The sequence below is a fragment of the Vitis vinifera genome, chromosome 18 (genome assembly GCF_030704535.1).
Source record: "Vitis vinifera cultivar Pinot Noir 40024 chromosome 18, ASM3070453v1".
Lineage (NCBI taxonomy): Eukaryota > Viridiplantae > Streptophyta > Magnoliopsida > Vitales > Vitaceae > Vitis > Vitis vinifera.
Window position 1 is genome coordinate 9,782,326 of NC_081822.1, and position 21,690 is coordinate 9,804,015.

Below are 21,690 nucleotides of genomic sequence, written 5' to 3' on the forward strand. Positions count from 1 at the left end.
TTTAACTTAGCACTTAAAATTAAATACTTGACCAGGCAAAAAAAAAAAAAAAAAAAGACTTTTATGGAATAAGGGCAAGAAAGAAGATAAGAAGGATTAGTAGTTGCCTAGTCGAGGAACTTGAGGCCGACATTCAGAGTGCGGTCCCAGAGTTCAAGACACCGCCTAAAACTAGTGTCGGTCATAGAGAGACATTAATTTTTCAATGAAACAAACCCCATCTCTTGTTCTCTCCCGCCTCAACAGCAGTGGTAAGTGTGGATATAGATCTAAATGCAAGATGATCCCGAACTGATTTCATACCACCATCCATCACCAACCAATCACATTCCACTTCCCACTTCAAACTTTTCGATTCCTCGGGTAGCCTCCTCTATAAAGGCAGTCTAGCTTCAGAGGCAGGTGAGCCGGGTCAGGAAGGAGTTTGACTGCTGGGAAGGGATTGGATCCTACTCGAAGCACTCCACCATGAATAAGAATCTTCGAGTTAGATAGGCAGTAGAGATAGGAACTCCTATTTGTAGGGTGGGCTTTCAAGACAGAGATGCACTACTCCATCTGGAAAGGGCTTTCCCTCGTGGGGAAAGAGTATGATTAAGGAAGACCAATTAAAGAAGGGTGGTCGTAGATCAGATATCGATTAACTGCTTGGCAACCTATCCCGAATTGACCAGTTGACCAGGTAGGAATACCTGTACTAATTGCAACAAGAGAGACCAATAGAGTTGAACAGACAACTGACAGCTCGCAATTGAGAGACTTTCCTGTTGAGTTGACAGATGAGCGATTGCAAGAAATAGGGGAAAAAAGACAGATAACGCACAGATTGACTTAGCAAGAAGCGGTTAGTGGGACTTAGTTCGAGGTTTTATTCCTCTTTCCTTATTCGTGAACATATGGGACTCTTTCTTTTTGCTTTCTTCAATCACTTCGATCTCTGCCACTCTCGCCTGTCGAAGATAGCCTAGTCTTTTAAAGTATACGATTTCCGAGTTATTGAACTCCTAAATTCATTCCGATTGGGGAATAATAAAAGATGTTATTAACTTCAAGTTATCCCAATATTTATAGCTAAAGCCCTAGAGGGCGCGTTCTTAAACCTTTTCGCTACGTGAAATTTAAGCAAGATCTCATCGGTTCTATCTTTAGCGAAATCTTCCTTTAGCTTTGATGTCAGGTGATCAAAAGAGATTACCGAATAGAGCTCTTATTCAAACCATCATTCTTTTCTAGTTATCACACTCAGATAGAGGGAAGATTTAGATTTGTATCCCAACTTATTAATCCAACTTCCACGAGGTAAGTCAAATGCTCTATGGGCGATGTCTAAGCAGTGTCTACGAACCTAGACGAAAAGGGCTTTCATTACCATGTTGGAATTTTGAACAGGACCACCTACCAATCAGTATACGACAACAAAAAGGCTCAGAGAAGCATTTAGCGAGTATGATGGGGCCCAGATCACAGTAAACTTTGACAAAGCATGGGGGTCTCTTTGTGACTATGCAATTAAAGAGGACGAACAACCTCTGACTTGGAAGGAAGAAAGCCTCGCCCAAATAAAGGAACGGGTCAATGCGAAGAAAACTCATAGGAAGACCGATATAGAAACAAAACTAAAAAATATTGATAGGATGTCAAACAAAGAGGATAGGTTCCAAGTTTATGAGGATTTAGTATTTGCGCAAAAGTTCCTATCTTCCTATTCCTAGGTTAAGTCTATTTTCGATGATCTGAAAATCTTAAAAGACATCAAGGGAGAACACCTTGTCAAATAGAATCTATACGAGCATGGGAAACCTGATGAATATGACATTGAGGAATTGAATTGGGAGAAAAAGACTGACTTATTTATTGCTTGATTTGATTGCCTATCAACTTGCTTTTAGTAGACCTAGTAAAACAACTATTCCTTTTTGAGGAGTCGAGTACCTAAAAAACGATCATTCTCCATTTTCTGTCAAAAGTGCTCCGAATCTACTTCGCTAGCTCATGGAAAAATGACTTCGTGGGGACTCACGATTACTACAATTTATGGGTATTCTTTGAGTTCCACGAACCAGACACGGGAAGCACAGTCATTGGAGCATTCGAAACAGGAACGACTTATGCTAACACAGTCTTTAAGATTCTGGACGGGTATATCGACTTGACTCCAAATACAATCAAATTATAACAAAAAAAAAATGTGCTTATAAGAATCAAAATTCTTGCAAATAAACTTCCCTTGTGTATTAGGGACCCTTTCAAGCAAGGTTCCAAACATTAAGATTCTTTTCCAATAAAAAGATAGTAAAAGAGGCACAAATCAGATCATAGAAACCTTGTGGGGTTGCATACAACGCCAAATAACAAGCAGCGCTTACGTACAACGAGAAAAGATAAAGAAATTGCCTAGATCAACTACAACGAATGCAAATGCGTATTATTACCAAACCTGATACCACTAGATTTATTTCTTAGTTATATAATATAGTAGCAAACATGCCGAGAGAAACAATACCCATACCTGCTGTGGATTCACAGGGGGACACGACGGCGAGAAATTTTTGGCGGACGGATTATTCATCACGCAATTGGGCCATACAACAAGGTTATACAATGTGGCGTAGAATCCAGCAGGAAGACGACTTTATGAAAACAAAAAAGATCCTAGTAGTGATACTTGACATAGAATCGAAAAGAAGCCAAAGCTACAAGTACGCAGAAGATGTGGGGGGAGATGATACGAGACTTTCTTTAATCGATTTTGCCATTATTCCCTTGAAGCAAAAAAAAAAAAAGACAAAAGATATTATTATATATTTAATAACATATGTAAATGGAGGAAAGCACCCTTATTTTATTGAAATACATCTGTGTGACGAAAGGCAACCCATCTGGTACCTACCACTACTCGAAAACCATTTTATCCAACGGTGTGGAGAAATTAAAACGAACATTGTTAGGATTACGCAACTGGGGCCCTTCTTGAGTGAAAATGACAAAGAGAAGAGGAAGTCAGAAAAACTCTACCCATATTGATCAAACTATACCAAAGCGAAGTCTCATGCAAAAAAGAAATGAAATAAAAAAAGGCAAGATGAGCAAGAATTTGGGATAACACGTTTCATAAACGAATTCAGCCCTCAAGAACAGAAAGCATAGGTTGATGAACTCATTAAACAATCCGAGAACACAAACAACTACCCAAGATTCGGGCTAGAGCTGTGCACAAGTAGGAACTTTAGCCGCCACTAGTACGTACGACAAGTGCAGTGCTTCTGCCCTCTTATCTTGTTCCTGAACAGGAGGTACACTTGGTCCCTTGTTACATGACTTTTTTTATATCTTTATGGTCTGAGATATCAAGTCGTAACACCGTTGGTTCTTTGATAAAATTTTGTAATGCACCGATGGTGTTTTAGTTGCCCCTTGAGGGAACCAGTCCTTATGGTAGAGGGCCAAGAAAAGATAGCGTGCTTGTGTTGGAAGCAAGCAAGCGGGCAAGCGGGTGAACAAATCACCAATTGAACTAGACATTCGGTTACTAGGAGCATCCCTTTATCAGCATCTTCATAACTGTCTTCAAGCTTCTGGGCCTCGGAAACACAATAGAATCTTGTGATCGAGTGAAGGGCAAATGAGCTACCACGTCCCAGCTAAAAATCTTACCTGATTTTAGCTACTCCCGTAACCGTCCCTTTGAGTACTTATGGCAATCATTTACCTTATTTATACCCATCTCAAATAATGGGACTCGATTTATCATTTGAATTTATCTCCAAAAATTGGACTGAAAGTGAATATGTTTTCTTTATTGTAGAAGTTTACATCTGGAGCTCCCTTGAGTGGTGTTAGCTGGTCGTAAGTCAGAAAAGGAAAGGAATGAGGGGCAAGACCGGAGACCTACGACCATAGGCTAGAGACCGAAGAATCCCATAACCTGTTTCGAGAAGGGCAGGCTAGTTTAAGCATAGTCATTCGATTCGACATCTGCCTCTTTCAAGCGGATAGAGAAAGGAGAGTAGGAGCACAAGAAGGATCAGACGATTCTAATTGTTAGACAGAGTAGAGGGGAGAGAGGCAAATTGAGTTTCTGAAGCTGACGAAGTGATTTACTATATTGTGGAGCTTCCACCAACAGTAGTTTTTCCACCATAAGGGGAGAGATATTGCGCTAGGTCAACTCGAGCATAGGGTTACAGACGGACATCTTCCGTTCAATCAGATGGGACTCTTTGTTGAGAGTTCTAAAGCTAGGTTTGCCACTTTAAACCCAACAGATGCAAAGCAAAAGCCAAAAAACCAGCAACTCTCTTACTTCAATTGACTGCTTGACTTCTTTCTATCCGATTAGCATTGGTTTATGCTGTCTCGAAAACAGGAACTTAGGATTTTTATACCAAGATTCAAGACAAGAAGTCTCGACATTCCTCATATGGGAAAAAAATGAAGTGGAACCTTCCAAAGGCCCGGGTTACGATGCTTCAAGTTCAATGAAGGAAATTGGGAGAACTTGAAAATGGACCATGACTCTATTAGCTTACTAGCTTAGCTTCGTGAGCTTGCTTCTTTGGTTAGACAAAAAGCATTCTACTTACTGTCGAAGTGGAAATCATTCTCTAGGTCGATAATAAAATAGTGCTTTCAAAGTAGAAAGGAGGACGAACTATATTGGAATTTCTTAGGGCAAAATTCTCAAAGGCTAGCTAGCAAGAAAGTGATAGTCTAATGGTTACAACGAGTGAGCATACTGGATTAAGTTTACAATCTCCGATATTATCCATTTCAGAATCTTTCACTATCGAGAGGAAATTGTTTTTTTAAGAAAGGGGGAAGGGGGGGGGGGGGGGGGGGGGGGAAGCGATCCAGACAAGGATAGTCTCAAAGGATATTTAGGTTATCACACACAAAGTGTGGGTCCATGCGAGCAAGGCTTAGTAGCTTTCCATGACGATCCAACAGATCAAATATGATTCTAGCCAAAGCCAATTGGAAGAAATGAATCTCTTGGGCCTTCTCCTGCGGGCATCTAAGGTTCTCTTGCTTAATTTATTCTTTATCTCAATTTTTTTTTCCTTCACTTATCCATGTTCAATAAAACCGTATTTTACAATTATGACTTTGAATTTACAACTCATCTTTTATAGTAAATATTTTCGTAATTTATTTACAATACTTTAAATCTAAATATTTAACAACTAAATTTATTATTATTATTTAAGATTAGTAAAACTATAAATATTAGTTAAAATGAATGAAGATAAATATATAGATTTTATAATTCAAAATAAATATTAAGTTAATTCTATTAAACAATCCTAATATTAAAAGTAATAAATAAGTAATAAATTTTAGTTTAATAATTTAACTTGAAATCAATTTAATTAAATTATTAAATAATAAATATTAAGTTTTATCCTGAACGTTAATCTCAACGACCTTGACATCTAAATATGATCTGCCCCAATTAAATATTAAACCATAACTTAACATATGCCCGCATGACCCTCGGAGCATATAATTAATTCATTTCAAAGATCACGGAAGATCCTTTTAGTAACATGGCTCCATTGATATAGCATTCTATTTATTGACCGCTACGTATTATATAAATTCAAAGATCATGGAGAGGATCTTGTCGGCAATCATTCGTCAGAAGAAGGGCAGTTTCCTTCATAAAATAGTAGACTTTGAATAAAAGTAATCTACACAACATCATAGCATATGCAAGCAATTTTGGACGGATTACGAAAGTCAAACCTACTGGGCCACGCCCGTTACAACATCTCGAAATAGGGAGAATTGTGTTTTTGATCCAGGCCCCAAAAATTAACATTTGGTCCTCCAACCACCCATATTTAAGCCCAAGACCCAAATAAAGTATGAAAATTAAGATGAAAGATATTGTCTTTCATTAATTCCTAAAATACCCTTATCCCTTATATGCCTACAAGTGAGTGTGAATTTTAATTTTTTTTATATTTTTTTTCCTTTTCTATTCCCTATTAAATATTACTTATTTCTAACTTTTTTTTTCCTTTTTATTTCAATATATATTTCTATTTTATGTCAAATAAAAAACAATAATATTTTTTTATTTTTCATTTTTAAAGATATTGAATCTTTTTGCTCTTATTAAAAGCAATGATAAAAATTTTGAGATTTTTCATCCAAATATTTTTTTATCTTTTTGTATTTATCTTTTAGTTTAATTTTCATTTTTTATTTTAAATTTATATTACCCTTTCATCTATATTTTTCTCTTTTTTTTATATTTTCTACATTAACCATATTTTAAAAATTTTTAAAATTAACTATCACTTCACTTTATTATATATATATATATCTTTTTAGCTTTTTAATTTTTAATGTTTTTATTTTAAAATTTTTAAAAAGATAAATTTGTTGAAAAAAAATAATTAAGATATGAAGTTCTAATATTATATTAATAATTTTTCTTATCTAGATAGACTAATGCAAAGTATTTTGACCCACAACAAGAAAATTGTCAATACAATTTTTTAGTTAAACTTTAAAAATTAAGTTTCAAATAAAATATATTATATAAAATTTTATCTAAAAATTATTGAAAGTGGTATTTAATTTTTTTATTTATTGACTTTGAAACTTATCTAATTTTTTACTTGAAAGGTAATAGAACATGTTTACAAAAAAAATTAGTTTTTCATTTTTTTAAATAAATGAGTATAAATATATTAAAAAAATTAAAGATAATCTTAGTAAAAAATTTGATAAATATGATTATAATTTTAAATATAGATTCATGTGGATAAAATTTCACAAAAAAAAAATAGTGGAAAGAAAGAACATTGCTAAAACTACAAAAACAAAATATGCAATTACAAAAATTTGATGATGAAATTTAAAAATAAAATTCGAAACAATTCTTGAGTGAGAGAATTTGAGTGGGGAAAAAATATTTGAGTGGAAAAAAATGGGAAAGTTTTTCGAAATCACTTTAAATCCTTAACAAAAAGTAGTCTTATACACCCTTGTACAATTAGTAAATTTGTCTTGTACAATTAGTGTAATACCCTTGTACAGTTAGTGTAATACCCTTGTACAATATCTCAAATTTCATACATCATTTTATGAATATCTAACAATAGGTCGGTTAACCATGTTTGCATCGGTTTGGTTTTAAAAAGGAAAAAAAATTGTTGTATAATTTTGTTTTACAATCATCATAAGTGAGGTACCTATTAAAATGACCATATACAAGTTAGATAAAATTCATGAGATGAATGTATGCTTAACTAATGTGTGTAAGAAATGTCATTTATCTTTGGTTAAGGGAAATAAACAAACAAGTTTTTTAAAATCACTTAAAATCCTTCACAAATAATAGTCTTGTACACCCTTGTACAGTTAGTATATTTGTCATGTACACTTAGTGTAAATACCTTGTACAGTGACTAAAAAAAAAACGTTATTTTATTTTATTTTCAATGCAAAATGTAATTAAAAATAAGACAAAGAAATTACTTAAAAACTATTATTTAAGCCAAATTTATTTATTTATTTCCTTTTATTTTTGGAAATAAAGAAAAAAGAATAAAAAATTTATTTAACCATAAGAAATATGAATATAAGATCAGTTGGAAAATTTTAAATTTATTTATTTATTTCATTTTATTTTTGGAATTAAAGAAATAAAAAATTAAAAATTTATTTAATCATAAAAAATATTGATATAAGATATATTAAAAAATAGAAATAACCCCAAATTTATTTACTTATTTCATTTTATTTATTAAATTAGAAATTAATTTATTTTAATAGATTAAAATGTGCACAATTTATTTATTACTTTGTTAATTATGGATATATTAAAATTTTCGATAAAAAATAAATAAAGAAAATAAAATTAAAAAGAGTAATAAATATATATAATTTAGTTATTTAATTATTTTTCATGTAAAAGATGGTCCCACAAAAAACATATAATTGATCAATTTCTTTGTTTAATCATAAACATACTATTTTTTTTATTATTAAAATAAATAATGAAAAAAAATAAAAATGGATAATCAATGAATGAAATTTAGTTCTTTTTATTATTTTCATATAAAAAATAGTACTAAATAAGGTTTTCAATTTTTATTTTTTAAAATAGTTTTCATTTTTTAATTAAATGTTTTTTCAAAAAGAAAATATAAAAAATATAAATCATATTACTATTTTTTAGAAAGTATTTTTTAAAATAGCTTTCGAACATAATTTTTCTTTATTTATAATTTAAAATAGAAAATAATGTTGATTTTCAATTATTTATAAAAAAATTAAAATAATGAAAAATCCAAATTGTTAAAATAGAATTATTATGGTTGCATGAATAATGGTGCAATAAAGACAAAAAAAAAAGTTTATGTGAAATGTCATTGGGTATTTTAGTCCATCACTATTTAATGTCCTTAAAAGGTAATGTATAGAAATTTGAAGGATATATTGGTCTTTTAACATCTCATATCCTTTCCATCAATTATGGAAGTTATATAGACCAAATGTTAATTTTTGGGCCCAATTGGGCCCAAAACACAATTCTCCCCTCGAAATATGGTAGTATAGATAGATGCTTAAGCTGGAAAAACACCGACAGATCGATCTAACCATGGCGGTGCCACACTCCAGCAGTCTTCTTCAATACCTAAATGTTACCACGATCGGAGTGCTTGGCATACTTTTTCTTTCCTACTATCTATTAGTACGGAGATCCAGAGCTGGTAAGAGAAGAATAGGACCTGAAGCAGCTGGTGCATGGCCAATAATCGGTCACCTACACCTCTTAGGTGGGTCACAGCTCCCTCATGTAACATTGGGAACCATGGCCGACACATATGGGCCGGTCTTCACAATTCGTCTTGGGGTGCATCGAGCTTTGGTGGTGAGTAGCTGGGAGATGGCTAAAGAATGCTTGACCACCAATGACCAGGCTGCATCCTCGCGTCCCGAACTTTTAGCCTCAAAACATTTGGGCTACAACTACTCCATGTTTGGTTTCTCTCCGTACGGTTCTTACTGGCGTGAAGTGCGCAAGATAATCAGCCTAGAGCTACTCTCTAACCGCCGCCTAGAGCTGCTGAAGGACGTCCGAGCTTCAGAAGTGGTGACATCTATAAAAGAGCTATACGAGCTCTGGGAAGAGAAAAAAAATGAATCGGGCCTTGTCTCGGTGGAGATGAAGCAGTGGTTTGGAGACTTGACTCTGAACGTAATTCTTAGGATGGTGGCAGGGAAGCGTTATTTCAGTGCTTCAGATGCAAGTGAAAATAAACAGGCGCAGAGGTGCCGGAGAGTGTTCAGGGAATTCTGTCATTTGTCAGGGCTCTTTGCGGTGGCGGACGCTATTCCTTTTCTTGGATGGCTAGACTTGGGGAGACATGAGAAGACCCTAAAGAAGACAGCAAAAGAAATGGACAGTATTGCTCAAGAATGGTTAGAGGAGCACCGTCGGAGGAAAGACTCCGGTGAAGTTAATAGTACGCAAGACTTCATGGATGTGATGCTGTCAGTTCTTGATAGCAAAAACCTTGGTGATTACGATGCTGATACCGTCAATAAAGCCACATGCCTGGTATACATTATTGGAACACCCACATATCATATATATTTGCATATTATCAGGGCTAGCTTTATTTCCATAGGTACTTCTCTTAATTTTGAAGTGTTACACTGCAATAATCAAATAAATTTTATTTTTTATTTTTTAAAAATAAAATTTAAAAATATATATACCGCTGAAAGAATTGATTTCAGAAAATTATTCTTTGAGAACTCCTTTGATAAACTGAGCCATGTTTCTAGGGAATACTAAATATGATGTTTTTAAAAACGGCTTAATTTGTAATTTTATTTTTGAGCAAGTTGCAAAATACTTTATCTTCCAATTTTCATTTTGGTCAGCAATAAGGGGCAATAAGGGGTTATCCAGGTTTCCGAAGTTATATTTAATTTCCCTCGTAGAAAATAAGTGAGATCTTGAAATCAAAAGTTTAATCATGTTTGCTTGAATAAGAAACTTGAAGATCCTGTAAAGAGATGACATATATCGTTTGGGCAATATACCTATGTAAGAGATGGTTGGTTTAGAATTTTTCTCTTAAACCATATATAGGAGAAAATGGAAAAAAAAATACTGTTATTTTTGTACTAGGCCATACTATTTAATAGTGTCTAAAGAGAGTTTCATTACATGCTATCAAACAATTAATTTTGTCTCATCACCTGCGTAATCTTAAGTTGTTATCTTTTGTGTTATGTAGGCTCTAATTGTAGGAGGTAGTGACACAACAGTTGTCACTTTAACTTGGGCGCTCTCTCTTCTATTAAACAATCGTGACACCTTAAAAAAGGCACAAGAAGAATTAGATATTCAAGTTGGCAAGGAAAGATTAGTGAATGAACAAGATATCAGTAAATTGGTCTATCTCCAAGCCATTGTTAAAGAGACATTACGATTATATCCGCCAGCAGCACTTGGAGGACCACGTCAATTCACTGAGGACTGCACCTTGGGTGGTTACCATGTCTCCAAAGGCACCCGATTAATATTGAATCTTTCCAAAATCCAAAAGGATCCAAGAATTTGGATGAGTCCAACAGAATTCCAACCAGAGAGGTTTCTAACCACCCATAAGGACCTTGATCCTCGAGAAAAACATTTTGAATTTATACCATTTGGTGCCGGTAGAAGAGCATGTCCAGGAATAGCTTTCGCTCTTCAAATGCTACATTTAACATTGGCCAATTTCTTACAGGCATTCGACTTTTCAACTCCATCAAATGCACAAGTTGATATGTGCGAGAGCCTTGGACTTACAAACATGAAATCTACCCCACTTGAAGTTCTCATTTCTCCACGCATGTCTTTGTTATAGTCTTTACAACTAAAATATTGAAATAAAGAGGTCAAAGCAGGCCTAGCTAGCTAGTCTTAGTTTAAATACATCTTGAGTTAGCCTTAAGATGCATAAGATAAGATTTAGGAGTGTATTAAAAATAGTTTGGACTGAAAATGATGTATGGTAAACTAAACTATAATCTATTCCAATAAAAGTATAGTATTATATATTATTTGGCCAACCTTTTAAAATTTAGCATCATAAATTTGAACATATATATAAACCTTAGTCTAACTTTATTTCTCTATTTTGTGTAGTTTATTGACACTTTTTTTTTTTCCTTTTTTTCACCAAAACAGGTAATACATAGTCTTTTCAAAAATATTACCTATATAAGAATTTTATTATTACATAATTAGAGGATGTTTGGTAAATCAATATAATGGCTTAATGACTTATTTAAGTCTTAACTAGATTAAGAATATTTGGTAAAATAACTTAAAGAATAAATTAATTATTTTAACTTAGTACTTAAAATTAAATACTTGACCAAGCAAAAAAAAAAAAAAAAACTTTTATGGAATAAGGGCGAGAAGGAAGAGAAAAAGGATTAGTAGTTGCCTAGCCGAGGAACTTGAGGCCGACATTCAGAGTGCGGTCCCGGAGTTCAAGACGCCGCCTAAAACTAGTGTCGATCATAGAGAGGCATTTATTTTTCAATGAAACAAACCTCATCTCTTGTTCTCTCCCGCCTCAACAGCAGAGCTAAGTGCGGATACAGATCTAGATGCAAGATGATCTCGAACCGATTTCATAACCACCATCCATCACCAACCAATCACATTCCACATCCCACTTCAAACTTTTTTATTCCTCAGGCAGCCTCCTCTATAAAGGCAGTCTAGCTTTAAAGGCAGGTGAACTGGGTCAAGAAGGAGTTTGACTGCTGGGAAGGGATAGGATCCTACTCGAAGCACTCCACCACGAATAAGAGTCTCTGGGTTGGATAGGCAGTAGAGATAGGAACTCCTATATGTAGGGTGGGCTTTCAAGATAGAGGTGCACTACTCCATTTGTAAAGGGCTTTCTCTCATAGGGAAAGAGAATGATTAAGGAATACCAATTAAAGAAGGGTGGTCGTAGATCAGATATCGATTAACTGCTTGCCAGCCTATCCCGAATTGACCAGTTGACCAAGCAGGAATACCTATACTAATTGCGACATGAGAGACCGATAGAGTTTAATAGACAGCTGACAGCTCGCGATTGAGAGACTTTCTAGTTGAGTTGACAGAGAAGCGATTACAAGGGATAGGGGAAAAAAGACAGATGGCGCACATATTGACTTAGCAAAAAGCAGTTAGCGGGACTCAGTTCGAGGTTTTATTCCTCTTTCCTGATTCGTGAATAGATGGGACTCTTTCATTTTGCTTTCTTTCTTCACTTCGATCTCTGCCACTCTCGCCTGTCAGAGATAGCCTGGTCTTTTAAAGTATACGATTTCCAGGTTATTAAATTCCTAAATTCATTCCAATTGGGGAATAATAAAAGATGTTATTAACTTCAAGTAATCCCAATATTTATAGCTAAAGCCCTAGAGGACGCGTTCTTAAACCTTTTCGCTACGTGAAATTTAAGCAAGATCCCGTCGGTTCTATCTTTAGCGAAATCTTCCCTTAGCTTTGATGCCAGGTGATCAAAAGAGATTACCGAATAGAGCTCTTACTCAAACCATCATTCTTTTCTAGTTATCACACTCAGATAGAGGGAAGATTTAGATTTGTATCCCAACTTATTAATCCAACTTCCACGAGGTAAGTCAAATGCTCTATGGGCGATGTTTAAGCAATGTCTACGAACCTAGACAAAAAGGGCTTTCATTACCATGTTGGAATTTTGAACAACACCGCCTACCAGTCGGTATACGACGACAAAAAGGCTCAGAGAAGCGTTTAGCGAGTTTGATGGGGCCCAGATTGTCGTAAAGTTTAACAAAGCATGGGGGTCTCTTTGTGACTATGCAATTAAAAAGAACGAACAACCTCTGACTTGGAGGGAAGAAAGCCTCGCCCAAATAAAGGAATGGGTCAATGCCAAGAAAATTCATAGGAAGACCGATACAGAAACAAAACTAAAAAAGATTGATAGGATGTCAAACAAAGAGGATAGGTTCCAAGTTTATGAGGATTTAGTATTTGCGCAAAAGTTCCTATCTTTCTATTCCTCGATCAAGTCTGTTTTCGATGATTTGAAAATCTTAAAAGACATCAAGAGAGAACACCTTGTCAAATAGAATTTATACGAGCATGGGAAACCCAATGAATACGACATTGAGGAATTGAATTGGGGGAAAAAGACTGACTTATTTATTGCTTGATTTGATTGCCTATCAACTTGCTTTTAGTAGACCCATCAAAACAACTATTCCTTTTTTAGGAGTCGAGTACCTAAAAAACGATCATTCTCCATTTTCTGTCAAAAGTGCTCCGAATCTACTTTGCTAACTCATAGAGAAATGACTTCGTGGGGGCTCACGATTACTACAATTTATGGGTATTTTTTTAGTTCCATGAACCAAACACGGGAAGCACAGTCATTGGAGCATCCGAAACAGGAACGACTTATGCTAACACACTCCTTAAGATTCTGGATGGGCATGTCGACTTGACTCCAAATACAATCAAATTATAACAAAAAGAAGAAATGTACTTATAAGAATCAAAATTCTTGCAAATAAACTTCCCTTGTGTGTTAGGGACCCTTTCAAGCAAGGTTCCAAACATGAAGATTCTTTTCCAATAAAAAGATTGTAGAAGAGGCACAGATCAGATCATAGAAACCTTGTGGGGTTGCATACAACGCCAAATAACAAGTAGCGCTTTCGTACAACGAGAGAGGATAAAGAAGTCACCCTAATCAACTACAACGAATGCAAATGTGTATTATTACCAAACCTAATACCACTAGATTCATTTCTTAGTTATATAATATAGTAGCAAACATGCAGAGAGAAACAATACCCATACCTGTTGCGAATTCACAAGGAAACATGGCAGCGAGAAATTTTTTACGGACGGATCATTCATCACTCAATTAGGCCAAATAGCAAGGCTATACACTGTGGCGTAGAATCCAGCAGGAAGACGACTTTATGAAAATGAAAAAGATCCCCATAGTGATACTTGACATAGAATCGAAAAGAAGCCAAAGCTACCAGTACGTAGAAGATGCGGGGGAAGATGATACAGGACTTTCTTTAATTGATTTTGCCATTATCCCCCTGAAGAAAAAAAAAAGACAAAATATATTATTATATATTTAATAACATATGTAAATGGAGGGAGGCACCCTTATTTTGTTGAAATACATCCGTGTGACGGAAGACAACCCATCTGGTACCTACCACTACTCGAAAACCACTTTATCCAACGGTGTGGAGAAGTTAAAACGAACATTGTCAAAATTACGCAACTGGGCCCCTTCTTGAGTGAAAATGGCAAAGAGAAGAGGAAGTCAGAAAAACTCTACCCATATTGATCAAACTATACCAAAGCAAAGTCTCATGCAAAAAAGAAATGAAACAAAAGAAGGCAAGACGAGCAAGAATTTGGGATAACATGTTTCATAAACGAATTTAGCCCTCAAGAACAGAAAGCATAGGTTGATGAACTCATTAGACAAGCCGAGAACACATACAACTACCCAAGATTCTGGCTAGAGCTGTGCACAAGTAGGAACTTTAGCCGCCACTAGTACGTACGACAAGTGCAGTGCTTCTGCCCTCTTATCTTGTTCCTGAACTGGAGGTACACTTGGCCCCTTGTTACATGACTTTTTTATATCTTTATGGTCTGAGATATCAAGTCGTAATACCATTGGTTCTTTGATAAAAGTTTGTAATGCACCAATGGTGTTTTAGTTGCCCCTTGAGGGAACCGATCCTTGTGGTAGAGGGCCAAGAAAAGATAGCGTGCTTGTGTTGAAAGCGAGCAAGCGGGCAAACGGGTGAACGAATCACCAACCGAACTAGACACTCGGTTACTAGGAGCATCCCTTTATCAGCATCTTCATAACTGTCTTCAAGCTTCTAGGCCTCAGAAACACAATAGAATCTCGTGACCGAGTGAAGGGCGAATGAGCTACCACGTCCCAGCTAAAAATCTTACTCGATTTTAGCTACTCCCGTAACCGTCCCTTTGAGTACTTATGGCAATTCTTTACCTTATTTATACCCATCTTAAAGGATGGGACTTGATTTATCATTTGAATTTCTGTCCAAAAATTGGACTGAAAGTGAATATGTTTTCTCTATTGTAGAAGTTTACATCTGGAGCTCCCTCGAGTGGTATTTGTTGGTCGTAAGTCAAAAAAGGAAAGGAATGAGGGGCAGGACCGAAGACCTACAACCATAGGCTAGAGACTGAAGAATCCCGTAACCTATTTTGAGAAGGGCAAGCGAGTTTAAGCATAGTCATTCGATTTGACGCCTACCTCTTTCGAGATGATAGAGAAAGGAGAGTAGGAGCACGAGAAGGATCAGGCGATTCTGATTGTTAGCTAGAGCGGAACGAAGAGAGGCAGATGGAGTTTTTGAAGCCGACAAAGTGATTTACTATATTGTGGAGCTTCCACCAACAGTAGTTTTTCCACCATAAAGGGAGAGATATTGCGCTAGGTCAACTCGAGCATAAGGTTACAGATAGACTTCTTCCGTTCAATCAGATGGGACTCTTTGTTGAGAGTTCTAAAGCTAGGTTTGCCACTTTAAACCCAGCAGATGCAAAGCAAAAGCCAAAAAACTAGCAACTCTCTTACTTTAACTAATTGCTTGACTCATTTCTATCCGATCAGCACTGGTTTATGCTGTCTCGAAAACAGGAACTTAGGATTTTTATACCGAGATTCAAGACAAGAAGTCTCGATATTCCTTATATGGGAAAAAAAAGGAAGTGGAACCTTCTAAAGGCCCGAGTTACGATGTTTCAAGTTCAATGAAGGAAATTAAGAGAACTTGAAAAGGAACCATGACTCTATTAGCTTAGTAGCTTAGCTTTGTAAGCTTGCTTCTTTGGTTAGACAGAAAGCATCCTACTTACTATTGAAGTGGAAATCATTCTCTAGGTCGATAATAAAATAGCGATTTCAAAGTAGAGAGAAGGACAGACTATATAGGAATTTCTTAGGGCAAAATTCTCAAGGGCTAGCTAGCAAGAAAGTGATAGTCATGGTTACAGCGAGTGAGCATATTGGATTAAGTTTACAATCTCCGATATTATCCATTTCAGAATCTTTCACTATCGAGGGGAAATTGTTTTTTTAAGAAAAGGGGGGGGGGGGGAAGCGATCCAGACGAGGACAGTCTCAGAGGATATTCAGGTTATCACACACAGAGTGTGGGTCCATGCGAGCAAGGCTTAGTAGCTTTCCATGATGATCCAGCCGATCAAATATGATTCTAGCCAAAGCCAGTTGGGAGAAATGAATTTCTTGGGCCTTACCCGGCATCTAAGGTTCCCTTGCTTAATTTATTCTTTATCTCAATTTTTTTTTCCTTCACTTATCCATGTTCAATAAAACCATATTTTACAATTATGACTTTGAATTTACAACTCATCTTTTATAGTAAATATTTTTGTAATTTATTTACAATACTTTAAATGTAAATATTTAACAACTAAATTTATTATTATTATTTAAGATTAGTAAAAATATAAATATTAGTTAAAATGAATGAAGATAAATATATAGATTTTATAATTTAAAATAAATATTAAGTTAATTCTATTAAACAATCCTAATATTAAAAGTAATAAATAAGTAATAAATTTTAATTTAATAATTTAACTTAAAATTAATTTAATCAAATTATTAAATAATAAATATTAAGTTTCATCCCGGAAGTGAACGTTAATCTCAACCACCTTGACACAATTAAATATTGAACCATAAGTTAACATCGGAGCATATAATTAATTCATTTCAAAGATCACGGAAGATCCTTTTGGTAACGTGGCTCCATTGATATAGCATTCTATTTATTGACCGCTACGTATTATATAAATTTAAAGATCATGGAGAGGATCTTGTTGGCAATCATTCGTAAGGAGAAGGGCAGTTTCCTTCATAAAATAATACACTTTGAATAAAAGTAATCTACACAACATCATAGCAGATGCAAGCAATTTTGGACGGATTACGAAAGTCAAACCTACTGGGCCACGCCCGTTACAACATCTCGAAATATGGTAGTATAGATAGATGCTTAAGCTGGAAAAACACCGACAGATCGATCTAACCATGGCGGTGCCACACTCCAGCAGTCTTCTTCAATACCTAAATATTACCACGATCGGAGTGCTTGGCATACTTTTTCTTTCATACTATCTATTAGTACGGAGATCCAGAGCTGGTAAGAGAAGAATAGCACCTGAAGCAGCTGGTGCATGGCCAATAATCGGTCACCTACACCTCTTAGGTGGGTCACAGCTCCCTCATGTAACCTTGGGAACCATGGCCGACAAGTACGGACCGATCTTCACTATCAGGCTCGGGGTGCATCGAGCATTGGTGGTGAGTAGTAGGGAGGTGGCCAAAGAATGTTTCACCACCAATGACTCGGCTGTATCCGGCCGTCCCAAACTGGTAGCCCCAGAACATCTGGGTTACAACTACGCCATGTTCGCTTTCTCCCCTTACGATGCTTACTGGCGTGAAGTGCGAAAGATAGTCAATACAGAGCTACTTTCCAACCGCCGCCTAGAGTTGCTGAAGGACGTTCGAGCCTCAGAGGTGGAGACATCCATAAAAGAACTGTACAAGCTCTGGGCGGAAAAGAAGAACGAATTGGGGCATGTTTTGGTGGAGATGAAGCAATGGTTTGGTGACTTGTCTATGAACGTGATTTTAAGGATGGTTGTTGGAAAAAGATACTTTGGTGTTGGAGCCGGCGGTGAGGAGGAAGAGGCCCGGCGGTGCCAGAAGGCCATTAGGGAATTCTTTCGTTTGCTGGGGCTCTTTGTGGTGAAGGATGGGATTCCTTCCCTCGGATGGTTGGACTTGGGAGGACACGAGAAGGCCATGAAGAAGACTGCAAAAGAAATAGACAGCATTGCTCAAGAATGGTTAGAGGAGCACCGTCGGAGGAAAGATTGGGGTGAAGATAATGGTATGCATGATTTCATGGATGTGTTGCTCTCAGTCCTCGACGGCAAAGCCCTTCCTGAGTACGATGCCGATACCATCAACAAAGCCACTTCCATGGTACTCCAAAGTTTTCCCCTTTATATATAAAAGAAGAAAACATAATTTTCTTGAAATTGCTTGCACATAATTATTTTTTTTCTAATAAAAATGGAGTAGACCTTGATAGTGAAGCATTTTTCTTATGGTGAAGCCTCTCAATCCCAATGTAGTGCTTTTAAAGTAGGTTATGTACATTTCTGGATTACTTATTGTCAGGGTCTAAAATGAATTCCTGTGAAAGGTCAAAATGTTAGGAAGGGGCATGTTAAACACTATGGTTTAAGGTTTGTTTAATTTGAAATGCAGACACAATATTTTCATTAACATTTTGTTCCAATCTAGCTAGCTAGCTAGCTAGCCCGTGAAATTGCCCTGTTCACCCCCTACTTAACCAGTTTCAAAGACACACAAGGTTGTAATATGTAAAAAACAACTTGAGAAGAGAGTCGATCATATTAGACCTATTGCTGAACCTGAAGCAGCCATTTATTTTATGTGTCTTCAATTTCTGGCTTTTATGTTTTGCAGGCTCTGATTTCAGGAGGTACTGACACCATGACTGTTACCCTAACATGGGCACTTTCATTGATATTAAACAATCGTGAAACCTTGAAGAAGGCTAAAGAGGAATTGGATACCCATGTTGGCAAAGAAAGATTAGTTAATGCATCGGATATTAGCAAGTTGGTCTATCTTCAAGCAATTGTTAAGGAGACATTACGACTACGTCCTCCCGGACCACTGTCAGGACCACGCCAATTCACCGAAGACTGCATTATTGGTGGTTACCATGTCCCTAAAGGCACCCGACTAGTGTTGAACCTCTCAAAGCTCCATAGGGATCCAAGTGTATGGTTAGACCCTGAAGAGTTTCAGCCAGAGAGATTTCTCACCACCCACAGAGACGTTGATGCTAGGGGTCAGCATTTCCAACTACTGCCATTTGGTGCAGGTAGAAGATCATGCCCTGGAATAACTTTTGCCCTTCAAATGCTACATTTGGCACTGGCTAGTTTCTTACATGGATTTGAGGTCTCAACTCCATCAAATGCACCTGTCGATATGAGCGAGATTCCTGGACTAACAAACATTAAGTCCACCCCACTTGAAATTCTCATAGCTCCTCGCCTGCCTTATAATTCTTATAAATGAAAACCAAACATAACGTTGGAAAGCTTCCTTATAAAGTGTTGGAGTTAATATGCTGCAGTCTTTTACCTTCATGTTTAACTCAATTCTTTTACGTGCTTGCATGAAAAAAAAGGGACCATACACCAACCCAATTTAAGCGTAAAATAAAAAAACAAATTATGCTTTCCTACAATCAAACAGTAATTCTAAATTATTTTTTTTTCAAAATTACCCTCTGCCCCTTCTACCACACCAAAATCTGTTAATGTCACCTTGCCAGCGCCATCATCGAACGGTCGTACAGTTTTCCCCCTCTCTCGCTTCTCTCTATTTCTCTCTCTTCCTCTCTTTTTTCCCCCCTTTCTCGACATCACCACTGCCACTACTGTCAGCACCATCACCAGGCCGGCTGCCGCTCATACTCCCCTCCAGCCGGCAACCTCCCTCTCTCTCTCTCTCCTTCTCTTTCCACATCACCATTGCTACCACTGCCAACGACCCACTGCTTCTGTCGCCTCTCACCTGCATCAGTCGCCACCGGTGAGAGGCGGCAGCAACCGTGGGTCGCTGGCAGTAGTGGCGATGGTGATGTGGAAATGGAAGGAAAAAGAGAGAAAGAGGGAAGGGAAAGGAAGAGAGGGACAGGTTGCCGGCCCGAGAGAGATGTGAGCGACGGTCGGTGATGACGTCGACAAAGTGCTGCCCGGTTTTGCCGCCGATGAGAGACAGCAAGAGCAGTGGGTCGCTAGTAGTGGAGGCGGTGGTGATATGGAAAGGGAAAGAAAGAGAGAAAGAGAGAAGGGGAAGGGAGAGAGAGGGAGAGATTGTCGATTGGAGAGAGGTGTGAATGGCGGCCGGTGATGAAGCTAGCAAAGTGTCGACCGATTTCAGTGGGGAGGAAGGGAGAGGCGAATGGTGAACACAGGAGACAAAACAAAGAATAATTTTGAAAAATCACTATTTGAGTGTAAAGGTTTTTTTTTTTTTGTTTTTTTCTATCTTACACTTAAATTGAAAAATAAAAAATAAAGATTCAGAAACTCTTTTTTTGGGGGGGGATTGGTGTATGGTAACATGATTCCCCGAATGATCAAATAAAACCTCTCTTTTGATTTCTCCAACCTTCCTCTTACACAGCTCTATACGCAAACTTGACTGAGAAGACGCCGTTAGAAAAAGTTGTTTGAGAATAGGTTGTATACCTATATGATGAAACTGAACTTCGGAAAAAGTTGAAAGGTCCTTTGTTGGTTCAAAGGAGTATGAAAAGTCTATTTTGGCCTTTCTCTTGGTGGGCCTTAGCTTTCCCTTCAACCTTTAGCATTAGCATATTGTCCTTTTCTATTTCATTGACGTTTTGACTTTACTTTTTGCAAATTGCAACATCCCACGTTGAGTGCTTCTTTCTCCTTCTTTTGATGATTCGGTTTTTCATTTCTTTTTCTACCAATAAATAAAACCTTGCTAAATACCACCGAAAAGAAGTTGTATCCAAGGATTGAAATATCGGTTTTTACGGATATATCGGAACTTCAATTTTACGGATATATCGGAAATATCGGAGAAATATCGGTGGATATTTTTTCATAAATATCGGTGGAGTGAAAATTATTTAAAATTAATAGGAATGCTTGAAAAAACTTCAAAAAATGATAACATAAGTAAGAATACACATCTTAAAGTTATCTTGTAAGTGTAATTGATATATATATAATTAAGAAGAAAAATATCATAAATAGAGATATATTGGTATATTCGATATTTGAATTTTAAAAATAATATATATGAATTTTGAAAGTGTATAAAGTTAAAATTGAGTTAAGAAATATGAGATTGCAATAGTCCTTATACTAAGAAAGATATCGATGTAGTTTCAATATATTATTAGATGAAGGGAGTTCATCTTGTTGAAGACAGTATTTATTTTAAAATTTTTAAAATATTTTTATTAAAACATATTTTATTATATTTTAAATGAAAAATTAAATTAATTTATATAAAATATCTTATTTGAGATTTAATTTTTAAAATTTTATTAAAAATATGTGATAATAACTTTTTCTATTAATATTAATTTATTTAATAATAAAAATAAAGGTTGATAATTAATAATTATTTATATAGAGAGTGGAAAATTGTTCTCATGATTTTTTTACATATTTTATTATATTTTAAATGATAAATTAAATTAATTTATATAAAATATCTTATTTGAGATTTAATTTTTAAAATTTATTAAAAAATGTGATAACAACTTTTTTTATTAATATAAATTTATTTAATAATCCAAATAAAAGTTGAAAATTAATAATTATTTATAGAAAATTGTTCTCATGTTTTTTTTATTTTTTATTTTTTATTTTTTTATCTCCCCTAAATCTAAAAATAAAAAAAAATAAAAAAGGCACCCACTTCTCTCTCGGGCATCAAGAACCCTTTTCTGAAGTTGTCTTCCAGAACCCTTTTCTGA

General features: G+C 35.8%; 2 protein-coding genes across 2 annotated transcripts; both read left to right on the top strand.

Annotated features, from left to right (window-relative positions):
- Positions 1-8,617: 8,617 nt before the first annotated feature.
- Positions 8,618-10,883, top strand: LOC100260929 (cytochrome P450 CYP82D47-like). Its single transcript, XM_019216318.2, has 2 exons — positions 8,618-9,580; positions 10,269-10,883. The coding sequence occupies exons 1-2, from the start codon at positions 8,618-8,620 to the stop codon at positions 10,881-10,883; spliced, it is 1,578 nt and encodes a 525-aa protein (XP_019071863.1).
- A 6,261-nt stretch (positions 10,884-17,144) lies between these two features.
- On the top strand, positions 17,145-19,291 carry LOC100266133 (cytochrome P450 CYP82D47). The gene is made up of 2 exons (XM_002281999.1): positions 17,145-18,107; positions 18,618-19,291. Exons 1-2 carry the CDS (start codon positions 17,145-17,147, stop codon positions 19,239-19,241), a joined length of 1,587 nt encoding a protein of 528 aa, XP_002282035.1. The 3' UTR covers positions 19,242-19,291.
- The last annotated feature ends 2,399 nt before the right edge of the window (positions 19,292-21,690 follow it).